Source organism: Scheffersomyces xylosifermentans (genome assembly GCF_036884685.1).
Source record: "Scheffersomyces xylosifermentans strain CBS 12540 chromosome Unknown RJT20scaffold_7, whole genome shotgun sequence".
Lineage (NCBI taxonomy): Eukaryota > Fungi > Ascomycota > Pichiomycetes > Serinales > Debaryomycetaceae > Scheffersomyces > Scheffersomyces xylosifermentans.
This window is the reverse complement of record NW_027042945.1, coordinates 465,171-479,132: the sequence shown is the minus strand read 5'-3', so window position 1 is coordinate 479,132 and position 13,962 is coordinate 465,171. Positions and strand designations below refer to the sequence as shown.

The following is a 13,962-nucleotide window of genomic DNA, read 5'->3' as shown; positions in this document are numbered from 1 at the left end:
TCTCATGATAACCAGAACTCGGTCTACTTCCTACAATATTGTACAACAAACAATTGCCATCACTTTACTGGCTTCCTAGAAATAGAGTAGATCAAACATCAAAGGGATACACCAATGCGCAGCAGCTCTGAGTATAATCCAAGTAACAGTTCTGCACTGGCTAATGGGTACCAAGTGCTTCTTTCTATCAAGCGTAGGACATACTTGAAAATGGTTACGTACTATAGCAAGATGCAACTTGTACAAAGGCTTGAGGATGAATGCATATTTGAAGACTGTTTATCCATGGTTGAATCCTTCTTCGACGACATTAAATGCAACACTCAGTTTTTATCAAAGGCTTCTCGCTGTGGTTTTCCTTTAGATACCGCTTCTCTCCTTGGCGAAATGTCTGAATCCGTTGTTATGGCCAAGAGTATGGATAGAATCTGTTCTACCCGTAGTCCCACTTGTTCAAATCAGGCCGAACTTCAATGCTATAAGGATTGCCAAAACTTCTTTCTAAAGATAGCAGAAGATTTAAGGAATGTTTCTTCCCAAATAAAAAAAGCCTTATCTGAAAAAGAGGATGATCTATTCCCTATTATGGGTGCAGCAGAGTCTCAAGTAACCCAGTCACAGTCTAGTCGACCTCAATCTCAACCAATTCAGTCCCAACCAAGTCCTCAACAAAATAAGTCTCAAGTGATATTGAACAGTGCCAGTCAAAGTCGCTTCAATGGCAACAATAGCAGTCCCAGTCTGCTCAACTATACCAATCTCAACCAATCCAGCCTCAACTGTACCAGGGCCAGTCGATTCAATCTCTACCAAACCATTCCCAGACAACTCAACCATACCAGCACTTGCCGGCTGAGCCTCGATCAAACCGGTCCCAATTTACTCAATCGCAGCAACGCAATTCTTACCTTTGGTATAATTATCGCATGTAAATAACAGTCTCTCTCTCTGGACCAAACCAGCATTGGTGGACTACTCTAACCCATACAATTCAAAGTCAACTCAATGTCAGAAGATTCAGATTCGGCTTCATTTCTCTGCCATAACATTTTCCATTTTAGTTGTAGCCAATATTTTGTCCTAGTCTCGAAAACCTATTAAGCATAATTTAATATTAATATAAGCTTTCCAAGTCCGTATAGATCGCGCGAATGACCGGATTTGATTGATAGAAAAAGTTTCTGAGAAGAGCAGGCGCCAGTACAAGAGTTGGCCCATTGCATTGACTGTAAGACCTGGTTTCTGAGAGCAACAATATTCAGCGGCAAATAACGATTATTTAGTGAGTTCAATGCGTTGGCGTGAACGCTATTGTAGAGCTGTTCAGTCAAGTGTAAACATTGCTGATAAGCAACTGCTTCAATCTTTCCTTCGTTGAGCCTCATGGTACAGAAATAGTAGCACATTTTGAAGTAAACTTTTTGCTTGGTCGAAAGAATAAGTGTGCTATCATTAGGAGCAGCAGTAGTGGCTCCATTTGTGGGTTCGTCCATTCCAAGAATTAGAAGCGCCACTTTTCCATTCTTGTCATTTGAACCTTCAGAAATGTTATAAAACTTCACCATGGCTCTTTGATTGATTCGGGGGGAGTAAATTTTATGATTAACTTCTGATTGTGATCGTGATCAGTATAAATCCACCGAATAAAAGGACTACTCTTTTCTTGTGAATTTTTGCTCAAATGAAGGACGAAGACTTTTAAACAAGCGTAGGACCCTTTTATAAGTACACTTAAGACTTAAATTCACTGAATTTCCAACACTTAGTGTTTATTATGTGAAATAAAAGAACGCAAGTATAAAACACAGAAGTAATCATTATCCAACGAAGCGTTTTCGCAGCTATTCTATGCACGGTAGCGCGATGTCAGAAACAAAGGAGATATTTTTGATATGTAACACCCATGCCGCAAAAATACATATTAAATGACACCCATGCCGCAAAAATACATATTAAATGACACCCATGCCGCAATATATAATACCAAAATATTTGGTCACGTGATTTTCAATACAATTAACCTTATGTTCTTCCTTCCCTAAAAAAGATGTAAATTTGTTCGTTTTCTTAATTTTTTTTCGGGTTATTTTGCCCACTTGCTTCCTCTACATCTACCCTATCCTCATATATCCTCACAAATACCTCTTTCAACCCCTTTCGCCCGGCCCCCCAATTGATCCCCATATAAAAGTACTGTATATAGTATATTGTTTTTGTTAGTAGGACGTGTTACTGTATGCCGTCCCGTGGCGATTATGTAAATTCCGTAATCTCTGGATTTGTTCCCGCTTAACTATGGAGAAGATGGTGTTTCTTTAGAGAGTTTGTTATATGGTAGTGAAAACAGGTAGTTTTGCTGTGACCAAGACGATAGTGTGAACTTAGCAACATAGAAGAAGCCGGAAATCAAAATGTCGACGCCCGCCAAGAGAAGACTTATGCGTGACTTCAAGGTATGTTGTGGTATATGAAGCCAGTGGCTGTATGGAGCCGAGTAGTTGGTTGTAATGGAAGTATAGGCGAAAGATTACTAACATGGATGTTTAGCGTATGCAACAAGATGCTCCTAGTGGAGTTTCGGCCCTGCCGTTGCCAGATAATGTCATGACATGGTAAGTAAAGAATGAAAGTGGAGCCAAGTGTGCAGTGGAATGGTGATGGTAATGGTGGTTATTGGTGGAGTGCCGCCGAAATGTTGATTTGTCATTATTCAGAAAAGATGAAAAGTCGAGCTAAAATACCAGAATTTGCCAGAATTTGCAAGTAAACGGCGCCGAATGGAATACAGTGAACATCCGTTGGATTTGACCGTCTTTCATGTTGTTGGAGGGATATCATATGGTTCTTACCCTGTGATAATTCGATATGATCATCTCCCCCAAGACGACATAAGCAGATTTGTTCACATTTGTTCACATTTGTTCACATTTGTTCAGAAATCATCATGGAATGAATTCAAAATGATTTAACATGGAAGAGAATGATTTTCCATGTAGCTTAATGACATTCTCGTATATGCACAATGAAATTTCGCTGATTTTCACAGCTCTGAATCGATGATGGTTTCAAAATGCACTTTTATTCACGTTTTCACATCCCACACATCCCAAAATCTCCTAACAAGTTACTAACAAAATCATATAGGAATGCCGTAATTATAGGCCCTTCAGATACACCTTTCGAGGATGGGACATTCCGTCTTATCCTCCAGTTTGACGAACAATATCCTAACAAACCTCCCACCGTCAAGTTCATCAGTGAAATGTTCCACCCAAATGTCTATGCTTCTGGTGAATTATGTTTAGACATTCTCCAGAACAGATGGTCTCCTACATATGATGTGTCTTCCATTCTTACATCTGTCCAGTCGTTGCTTAATGACCCTAATATCAGTTCCCCAGCCAATGTCGAAGCGGCCAATTTGTACAAGGACCACAGGTCACAATACGTGAAGCGTGTGAGAGAAACCGTAGAGAATAGTTGGAATGAGGATGATTTCGACGACGACGATGACGATGATGAAGACGAAAATTAGAATTAAGAAGCATTGGACGATGAAGAAGGGAAGGAGCAACGAGAAATTATTATAATTGTTTAGAATGTGCTATAGATTCAGAGCAACCTATTAGTCTATTCTGGTGGTGAATAACTGCCAATGCCACTGAATCCCAGAACTCACATTGAGTCGATATTATCATGGCTCCTTTCATCATAGATCATAGTTGTCAAGTCAGCTCATGCATACCCTGTGACTTCGAACAACTACTTTGCAATCAGAAGACACGCAGATGACAGCCCCCTCAATAGAAGAGGTTCCCGTTGTTATTGTTGGGCTTCTTGTATATATGTAATACATTAATGAACGGTAACTATAGCACAGCTTGAAATAGTAGTATACTTTTTATAAGTATTGACTTGAACTATGTACACTATATGTATTTGGGATCCTGTTATAACTATTAACAAATATGGCGGTCATCGTTGAAAGATCCCAGATGTCTTCTTCTCGATATTATATCTTACTTCAACCACAAGTAATACCACTTCTTTTTCAGCTTCTCTAAGGCAATCTGCTCCTCGATCTTTCTTCTCATCTCCGCTTCCTTTCTTTGCTCCTCTCTCAACAATCTGTCTTTCTCATATGGGTCTTCTATTATAACCTCTACGGGCTTTCCTTCTTCACCAATCTTCTTGTCTCTGAAAATCGCGGCGACAGATATAAACAAGGTCAAGTAGATGAAGAACTTTGTGACTCCATCCATTTTTTTATAGTCGAATTGTTTTATTCTGATTGGAGTTTCGCCCAAAATTACTGGTTCGAGCTTCTTTATGATTGTATCTTTCGTTGGGTTCGTGGTTTTGATCTGAGATGGTACTCTGAACGGCAAATCGTGTGGAGGCTCCAAAGTCCTCCAGTTCTTAAACTCTTCACGAACACCCCAGTCTCCGTATGCGATATAATAACCCAATCTTTTCTCTTCCAACGTCAATTTCTTCCATTTCTTGTCATATTTATCTTGAAGTTCCTTCAAAACTTGACCTTGGTGCAATAAGCTCAACGTTCCAAATAAAGAATTGTCTTTGTACACTGGAGAAGTGTCTATTGGTTGCGTAGCCTCGTCTCCAGCCGAGGAAAAGAGTGAACCGACATCCTTGAGCGATTGAATGGCAAGCTGTTGAGCTTCTCTTCTAGCTTCTTCTGGAGATTTCACCGGAATGGGTCGTCCAACCGGTTCTTCAGTGCTATTTTCAGGAGACTCTTTAGTCTCAATCGGCTCTGAAGTCTGCTGACTCTTCGGTGTAACTTCTTGCTTTGAAGCATAGTATCTCACCGAAAAAACGGGTCCATATACGGAACGGATCCCGGTCCTCAGTACCCCTTTGTAAATAAGCGACATTCTAACTAGAGAACTCCTTTTGAAGAACACTACTTCCAAAGAAAACCTCTTGAAATGCTGATTTTGAATGGAGAAATTAAAGATGAAAAATTGGTCACGTGACCTATTTGGGGATGGAGTTTTGATTTGAACAGTGGTGAAGTGGTTGGACAAAGTCGGTGAAGGTTGGTAAATTCGGGTGATTAAATATCTGTGGTGGTGGGAACTATAACTAATGAAATGCTATAGTCCTTTCTGGAAAGTCAGTGGTATTAAATATTTTGAAACGATGAAGAGTACATTGAGTATTGGTATCAAGTATGTTTGTCTCAATAGCCGCTTTTTTTTTGCACCCAAAATGAATGCTTTATCATAATGTCTATCCCTTCTGAACAAGTTGCAAGTATATTGGCTGCTTTGTAAATAATAGGTAGTAGACTGTTAGAAATGTCCTATCTTTGTGGGAATCCCATAGTCAAAAGGTAAATCGGACTTCGAGTAAACATGAATAAATAGCATTTATAACTGAACGAAACCGAGGTTGACCCTTTCCTTAATATTTCGAAAAAGAATTCAAGTAATTTGTGTGTTTGCATTTCATAGCATCTCACATAGAATCTTAATTGGTTATTAATTAATGACTGGCCACTTTAAAACTGATTACAATATTGGAAGGATTAGTTTCAACTTTGAATACATTTTAATAAAATTCGGGTATAAACAAAAACAAAATTGAACTAAGAATTCCAAAACAAAACCTGAAAATTGTAGATTCTCAGTATGATCCCATCTATTTCAAAGAGAAATGAATACTATTGGCCTCTTTCAGATTCGATTACCGATTGTTGCAACCTATTATATTTATGTTAATTCTTCATCAATTTTATTGCGGCTCGGATGTTGCAAAACTGCATATAAAAATAAAATAAAACATCATAAAGAATGAAGGTTTCATTTAATACATGAATAAAGCGCCGTGGCGCAGTGGAAGCGCGCAGGGCTCATAACCCTGATGTCCCCGGATCGAAACCGGGCGGCGCTAGATTCGCTTTATTTTTTGCAACTTTTTCAAACCATCTTTTGGTTATCTTTATTTATTTGGAATTGCAGAGAGATCTAAGTCTCTCATACATTGCTACATATAGCAGTTGAAGTATTAATATGTTCAATTAGGTTGGTATACTTATGTGTCAGAAAAAAGACTACTAGTACATTGTATGAGCTATATGAAAAGTAAGTCTTTCATGAAAGGGTATCATTATGGCGATGCAACTACTTCTTCTTGTGCTTCTTCTTACTTGAAGTCTTCTTTTTCTTCTTCTTAGCCTTATTAGATCTTACGCCCAGTGTAGATGTTGGGGTATGTTCCTTGGAGGCAGGACGAGAACCTTCCTTTGATGATGGTCCTTCGAGCTCTCCCAGTTGCGAAAGCTCACCCTGCTGTTCAAGGTGATCCTGCTCAAGTAGAGCATCTGGTATACTCTCATTAGTAGCAGAAGTGGGTTCAGCACCAGCCTCTTCACCATTTTCAACGCTTTCATAGAAGTTTGACGCTCCGGACGAACTTGGATCAGCTAATAATGGAGTAGACTCCGATGAGTTCTCAATCTGTTGCTCATAAATTCTTTCTCTCAAGTCCATGATCTCTTCTGGCTCATTCGTAACTTCTGAAGACGGACCGGAATCTCCACTTTTGGGTTCTTTGAATTCTTCTTCTTCCTCTTCGTCATCAGCACCGTTCTTTTCATTGCTACCCTTTTCAGCTAATTGCTGTGCCTGTGATCTCGAAGATGACCCTAATCTCACAATATCCTTGCTTGATCTGCCAAAAAAGTCTAATTCTTCCTCTGGGTATCTTGGGGGCAATTCTTCACCTTTGTCAAGAATCTTGTCTTCATCATTCTCTACTACGTTATTATATTGAGGCAATGAGGCCAAACCTCTGTCGCCTCCTGTTTTCTTATAGTCACTTGTGGAGACAAAGCCGTACTTTCTGACATTGGCTTCAATCCAGACAAAGCCCAACTGACCAATGTTAACTTGGAATTTTGCGTTGGTCAGGAAACATCCTACAGCAGGGTATAAGTCTACAAAGCAACCTCTCATAACATCTAAGATCTTCTTACCGTTACGAGTAATGAAAATAGTTCCCGTAGAGGAAACATAACCGAATCCAACGACATCTGATTGTTGCAAAGGAGGTAAAACCAAAGCATTGTATTCACTCTGTTCTCCTTGATGTTGTTGTAGTGGAGTAGGGAATGGTTTGTTAATCTTCAAATTTCCTGTGGATTCATATCCAATGGAGAACTTGTTGTATCCTGGCAATCTGAATGATGACGGATATGGTTTAGTCACAAGACCAATGGAGAAATGCGCATTAGGGTTTCCCTCGTTATTGTACTCGTAGACTTTAGTCTCAAAGTAGATGGTATCTGAGTAGAGTCTATTCTTCGTTGGCAAGGCATAGTTGAGAACCGCAGTAGCAGTTGAGTAAGGGGCATCGTTATTGTGGAAGTTTAATTCTGTTCTGTCTGCAACCAAATATCTTGAGCTCAAGACTTCTTGTTCTGGCTCAAAGAAAAATGCATTGGTGCCACAATCTTTGATGATTTTGTCATCTTCGACGGAGAATGATTTGCCCTTTATGTTTTGGAAATTAGGTGGATTGGTCTTGGTGAATTCCTCTCCCTTCAAGTAAGCAGACTGTTCTTCAGGCGAGAGATTGGAGAAATCGTAAGTTTCGGCCAAGTGAGTCAACGATTCTTCGTCGTTTAAGAACTCATGTGGCACGTCGTTTGAACTCGAGCCCATGAAATCTGAGCCTATGAAGGTGTACTCGCTTCTTTCTGAGTTGCCAAAGAACAACTTGTAGGCACACACAAAGAGCACCAAGAAGAGCGCTATGGAGAGCAGGACGAAGATGAATAGCACATTGGCCGGATCAAGCACCTGGACCGTGAGTGCCATTATAAAGTGGTGTTATTGTCAATACTTGTGTGATTCGCAACTTATGCTGTGGTAGGGATCAGCACTGAAGAAAGGGAAAGAACAGGAATGATCCACCAGTCTATTGAAATGCTTTGATGATTTCGACTAATTTTGCCCGTGGGAATGGATGGGACAGCCGTCACGGGTATTCTAGCGAAGTTGTGGGGCTTTTAGCGATATAATGAGTGCAAACACTATGGTCACTTACCAACACTGGTAAGGATCACGAGTGGTAAAGAATTTAGTGGCAGCAAAAAAAATTTTCGTGGGAGAAGATTAGACGAGCAGGGGGAGTTTTAGGGAGAGTGTGGTGGAGATGTGTGGGAATGTGGTGGGGATTTGGGGGATAAAGTGAGGAAATGGTGAGGATTTGGAGTGACACTAGTGAGAATAGGGAGAAAAAGATGAGAAAAGATGAGAAAAAGATGAGAAAAAATGTGGTGGATTAGGGAGAAGTAGTGCAGTGAATCATGATAACTATAATGAGAATGAAGAGAGAGTGTTGTCAGGGAGAAAAAAGATTACAGGGAGAGTGTTGGTACGGACGTAGTTAAAGGAAAGCAAGTTTCAGGGATACACTATGAGTTATCTTATTGAAGTATAGAGAAGATAACTAATAGAAAACGGACTCAGTTGAAGGGAATAAAAGGTGTAGCAGCAGCAGCAGCTTAAATGGCTTTAGATAATAAAAAATTGAGAAAAGGTGTCATTAAGGATCAATAGGATACGACAGGCACCATTCCAGAAACAAACGTAGTAAATGCAAAATCAGGTGGACATTGGGCTATGGGTCATACAAAAATATTTATCTTGGAGGTGGTATTGAATATACAGAAGTCCAAAGGCTTTTGCCCAAAAATGACAATATGACATGTTCCATTCTGCTGCCTACAAGTGAGAATTCTCTTCAGTGTTTATATATAAACCCAAGGGAGCGAGCTACCTATGAAGTTGTTCCAAATAACTGAATCCGTTAGTAGCACGCGAGATAAACATTTGATAGTCAAGCAATGCTACTTAACTATATGCATCAATGAGTGAAAGGCACGGTACGCCGCATTTTCTTTTGTATTCATATCAACTGACCGATACCAATAAGAACTACTTCTTCTGTGCTCCTTTTTCAAAGCCTGATGTATACCAAAGTATAGTACTACAACATCAAGACTCTCAATGCAACTGCCCCTCTCTTCCAATAGGCTCTTTCCTCTCACCACCACCATCGTCCTTGGCAGTGTCACTTGCACCCAAATTGAACTTGCGCCGTGGTGTTGCCATAAACTCTCGTGCGGCTCGCTGCTGCACAATAGATGCGCGTCTAAACAGTGTTTGGGATGTTTGTACTGTTTCAGTGTGTTTGTATTGAACAGTGTGTTTGTATTGAACAGTGTGTTTGTGTGTCTGATTATATCTCATTGTTAACTGGTTGTGGGTATCCTAGACGGTGTTGTTAGGCGGTGTTGGTCAATGGCAAGTAAAGATAAGAGAAATCGTAGAAAATGTAGGTTCCTGGATAGGGATGTTTTCCCTTCTCAGAACAATTAGTAGGCTAGTCTCGAATGCTGTCTGGATGATGTTACTCTTGCCGCGCAGATCCTGTTCATTGGCTGTGAAAAATATTACATAGAGAACGCGTTTCTTAGAAACCGACAACTATAACAGAAAGGGAAAAGAGATTACGATCTGGAAGGAAGCTTAGCATTAGCTAAAACATGGTTTTAGTCAAAGGTTATGAGAACCAAAGGTGAAGGGAGTAGAAAAGACAACGAAAGAGTCAGGATGAAGGAGAGAAACGACTAGACGTGAGCAAAACCTACAGGGTAGAAAATTATCGCTAGTCAGCAACGAAGTAATTGCAAATCCTACAGCCGATGTCGATCCTATTTTACCATAATACTTCAATTTCCATTCCTGTTTCGCAGCCATATGCCCCACGTTGAAACCACTCTCAATGGCACTGTTTCGCTTTCTTATCGGGTAGAACTATACGGAAAGACGATTCAAAAGACTAGACGAGCAGTGCTGTCACGATTTATCTCATCAATCTCAAGCTGTAGCAAGAAAATCCCACCGTCTGCTTCGTATATGCTCATCCCAGCATTCCCTTGTATTGTGTTTGCAAGCTGGCTGCATCTTCCATTCACTCGCTAAACTGTCAGTAAACACCACAAAACGCGCCTATTTCACCGCCAAATAGTGGGGGTCCAAATATTACATCGCTCACAGTAGTTAGAATTACGGCTTGAATGGCCACATTATGGGTCAAAAGATGATTACTCTTAAGACCAACAAACTGACGTTCTTACCATGTCTTGACTTCTCTTCATATCTATGCCATCTTCCACCTCTACACTCTACAAACCTTATTCCCATACACACTCCGGTCCCCATTCGTCTTAATTGCCCTGCCAATTTCAGGTCTGTTTACCTTAACTTTTCGTGTCTTTTTTTTTTCTCCCAGCGCTTAACCCGCAGAGGTTTTTTCTCGCAGGAATTCTCTCGCTATTTTATTTGTCTCTGTCGTATTGTTTGACACCTCTACACAGTATTCTTAGCTGTCATCGTAATAGAATTAGTGAGACAAGTGGGAGGAGGAACATGGAGAATAGAGACAGGGCATAGTTAGTTGCTATAGAAACTGTACAAAAGAGAACAAATCAAGGTAGCAAACATCAGGAAAGAACAGAGAAACAACTCAATAGAGACAAAAAGACCATATAGACATATAGAGTAATCATACTCAATACTATCACCCACTCCACCACTCTCTCACTCTTCTAGAAGACCCCCACCCACCCACAGTACAAACACTACCGAGAAGTCTCGCTATTTCCAGAATCATCAATCTTTTTTCTACCACGATACGCGCACTGAGATCCAGCTTATTCTTCACCCTGCCACTGTTAACTATTGAGAAAAGTTTATACGCTTCTTTTAATCGTGATCTATATCATACTTCTATAGGTGTCTATTATTTTGTATTATATCTATCTATATTGTAATAGATTACTATTACAATATAGTATACTACTTCATATACATCAACAACCCCTTTGCATCCAAATTACCATTGTTGTTCTGAGATAAAACAACACCCATCAATCTGTTGTGTTGTGACAACAAAGAATCTTGTTTACCAAGCGTTTTGCTGTTTTTACAACCAATAAAAACGGAAATCATTCTATTCCAATTGAAATCTCATCCACCAGATCAAATCGACCAGCTTCATCGTAATTTACATTCAATTCCCCATTTCACTCACGGTTTACTCCTCCAAAAGTCCCTAGAATGCACCAATGGATCCACATCACCAATCAACAATAGACCCTTCCGCTAGCGAGCCTACAGCGCCGCCAAGAACAGCGACAAACTTGAAGAAAAGGTTCAATTCCCTCAATCAACCACGGTATCCGCTCAAGGAAACCAATTCCAACATCCCGTCGCCAGTGCTAAAAAAGGCCAAACTCAACAATCAGCGAGTGTCTCCCCAGAGATTCGGAGTAGCCAACAATAGTAGTAATAATAGCAGTAGCAACAATGAAAACAGCCCTCTGCACCGCCAAAGCTTCCACAAGAACGCCATTTCTCCGCTTCTGACGAAAATAGATCCTAGCCATGTAGTTAAAAGACGCAGAGAATCGATTGAGCGGCCTCTGGCACCCAGCATCAACAATTTACGTTTGCAATTGGCTAATAAACCAAACCTTGAGAAACCCGAAGAGACCCCCAATGTGAAGGCAGTGAGAGAAGAAGTAAAGAGGCAAATGACGCGAGAAGACTTATATTGCGTCTCCAAAGAGAAGGAGGAACCACCCGTAGAAACGAAGAAGCCAGAAATAGACCTTGTACAAGAATCCATTATTGAAAGTACTGAGGAAGCCATTCCCCAGCCAGAAGTACAAGAGCTAGTACCTAAAACCATTAACTTGCTAGAAGAGAATATCGAAGATGCTCCTCAAAGTACTCAAGTAACTACTCAAGACGAAAAACTTCCAACTATGCCAATCTTTGCAGATAAAGAACCACAAATAATTATGGAAAGTAAAGCAGAAACAGAAAGTATCCCGATCTCTCAACCAAAAGGGGCACAGCAAAGTGAAAAAACTCTGGTAGGTCGGATGATCGAACTGAAAGTCATTCACAAGGATCAATTCTTCAAAGCTGTTAAATCTGGAGAAACTAAAAGTACTATTGAGGAAATTCAGGAGAGACTTCATCAACAGCCTCCTCCTCCTCCACAGCCACAGCAGCAACATATTCATCATGCCCCTGCGCATACCCTCCATAGCTCTCGCCGCCAGCTACCGGCTGCGTCAGTATTGGGACCATCATCAACTGTAGCTAATGCTGTTGTTGTTCCCCACCAGGCGAAGACTGAACAACAATCAAAGACTAGTAGATTAGCAGGAGAGGAGCTCTATAATTGGCAGCAATCGTGGAGAAAAATCATGAAAGAGTCCGTAGTCTACTTCGAAGGCATGCAAGAGTACAATAGATTGCAGATGTCCGAGTACAAGAGAGCGTCCAAGCTCCTTAAACAAGTCGGCTGTGAAGTAACCCCATTCTACGATAATGATGTTACGATTATTGTGTCTAGAAGACAATACAGCCCAAAGAAAGAGTATCCTTCCAACGACATCTTTTCCAATGTTCCTGTTCTCAAAATCAAGGTTTGGGACTATGATAAAGTATTTCGTTTTTTGAAGAACTTGGGAATAAATATAGTCACTGGAGTCGACGAGTCAGCACAACATACTCCTTTGGCTGATTCCACAAATAAATCTACAAAGCATAAGGATAATTTGTATAACTTGTTGAATCAAGAGAAGATCTTTGGCTCTACCGACCGTGATCCTAATGCCAAGCGTGACGACATGCACTACTTTGATAGAAACTATTTGTATGTTTACGATCTCTCACAGAAAGTTAGGCCAATTGCCATCAGAGAATGGAGTGAAACAAATTACCCTGTGTTTAGTTTAACTCTCGATGGAAAGTGTCCTTTTATTAATGATCCTAATGATAACGTCAACAGTGAAAGGAAGAAATTGAGAAGATTGAAAAAGTTTGAAGCATCTCAAGAATATCGTAATCTCTTGAAGTTAGCAACTAACAGCTTGATGAATGCTACGAAAAGTGCTATTCAATTGACTACATCTGGATTCAGTGGAACCAGCACCAGTACAGATAAAATTGTCGACGAAGAGACAACGATAGATCAAGACTCATCAAGCTCCAAAGAGAAGCACAATTTCAGAGATGACAACAAGGAAAATGAGTTCGACGAGGAAGACACTACCAGGATTTTGCAACCCAGCAGATATAACTTCAAGCAGCCAAATATGCGTGTCTCTTTGACCAGGAACTCCTCATGCATCCAAGGAAACTCGAATTCAAGGGTACTTGATGTCGCAGCCTCAGGTTACAATGGGGCTTCAAATGCAGCCAACTTCTCAATTGATTCTAATTCTGCACCTGGCCCTGGCAATGGATTAGGTCCCATGACCTCACAGGTCCCTTCCAGAAACCTTAACAACTTGAAGAGAAGAATTATCATGAAGAAGCAACAGCGTAGAACTTCTGAAAAGGAGAAGGACGAGCAGACTCCGGGCTACTGCGAAAACTGTCGTGTCAAGTACGACAACTTCCATGATCACATCGTGTCTAACAGACACCGTAACTTCGCATGCAATGATCTCAATTTCAAGGACATTGATAAGTTGATTTCCACCTTGAACGAGAGCAAATCCTTAGGTTACGTTACATCCAACGGAGACTATAAATACGCCTGAACATCTGCGTCTTTCTACAACATCTTTGCATAGCTATCCCATTATATAGAACACCAACCTATTATATGTCACAGGATCACTCAGATACTTGTGCATCTACCTATATTTAGACTAGTCACCATATTTTTTGCATCATCTAATACATTTTTCAAATTTTGCAATTATATAAGCCACAGCGCTACCATTCAAAACACAACGCAATGTTTTTCTGTCGCAAAACTCTCTTCATTAAGTGTCGCATTTCCATTTTGCGACAACATGCCTCTATGCTAAAATTTTCAGATTTCACTATTTGCAAAATG

At 40.3% G+C, this 13,962-nt stretch overlaps 6 protein-coding genes and 1 non-coding gene across 7 annotated transcripts; 4 read left to right on the top strand and 3 right to left on the bottom strand. All coding sequences in view use genetic code 12, as the record gives it.

The window, feature by feature from the left end:
• Positions 1-33: 33 nt before the first annotated feature.
• On the top strand, positions 34-1,177 carry RJT20DRAFT_130384 (uncharacterized protein; the record flags this gene model as incomplete). Its single annotated transcript, XM_064917727.1, has 1 exon — positions 34-1,177. A coding segment is annotated over exon 1 (818 nt), but the record flags the coding sequence as incomplete, so codon positions are not given.
• Positions 1,098-1,565, bottom strand: RJT20DRAFT_136669 (uncharacterized protein; the record flags this gene model as incomplete). The annotated part of the gene is made up of 1 exon (XM_064918492.1): positions 1,098-1,565. The coding sequence occupies one exon, from the start codon at positions 1,563-1,565 to the stop codon at positions 1,098-1,100; it is 468 nt and encodes a 155-aa protein (XP_064772397.1).
• Positions 1,566-2,321: 756 nt separating this feature from the next.
• Positions 2,322-3,910, top strand: RAD6 (E2 ubiquitin-conjugating protein). The gene is made up of 3 exons (XM_064917726.1): positions 2,322-2,453; positions 2,548-2,612; positions 3,145-3,910. The coding sequence occupies exons 1-3, from the start codon at positions 2,412-2,414 to the stop codon at positions 3,533-3,535; spliced, it is 498 nt and encodes a 165-aa protein (XP_064772396.1). The 5' UTR covers positions 2,322-2,411; the 3' UTR covers positions 3,536-3,910.
• RJT20DRAFT_130379 (uncharacterized protein) lies at positions 3,911-4,987 on the bottom strand. The gene has a single exon (XM_064917725.1). The coding sequence runs from the start codon at positions 4,896-4,898 to the stop codon at positions 4,020-4,022; it is 879 nt and encodes a 292-aa protein (XP_064772395.1). The 5' UTR covers positions 4,899-4,987; the 3' UTR covers positions 3,911-4,019.
• Positions 4,988-5,847: 860 nt separating this feature from the next.
• RJT20DRAFT_t151 lies at positions 5,848-5,919 on the top strand. Its single transcript has one exon. It is a non-coding gene; the product is annotated as a tRNA-Met (tRNA).
• Positions 5,920-6,149: 230 nt separating this feature from the next.
• Positions 6,150-7,847, bottom strand: RJT20DRAFT_173 (uncharacterized protein; the record flags this gene model as incomplete). The annotated part of the gene is made up of 1 exon (XM_064919224.1): positions 6,150-7,847. One exon carries the CDS (start codon positions 7,845-7,847, stop codon positions 6,150-6,152), a length of 1,698 nt encoding a protein of 565 aa, XP_064772394.1.
• Positions 7,848-10,816: 2,969 nt separating this feature from the next.
• DBF4 (protein serine/threonine kinase activating protein) lies at positions 10,817-13,798 on the top strand. Its single transcript, XM_064917724.1, has one exon. It carries the CDS (start codon positions 11,165-11,167, stop codon positions 13,658-13,660), a length of 2,496 nt encoding a protein of 831 aa, XP_064772393.1. The 5' UTR covers positions 10,817-11,164; the 3' UTR covers positions 13,661-13,798.
• The last annotated feature ends 164 nt before the right edge of the window (positions 13,799-13,962 follow it).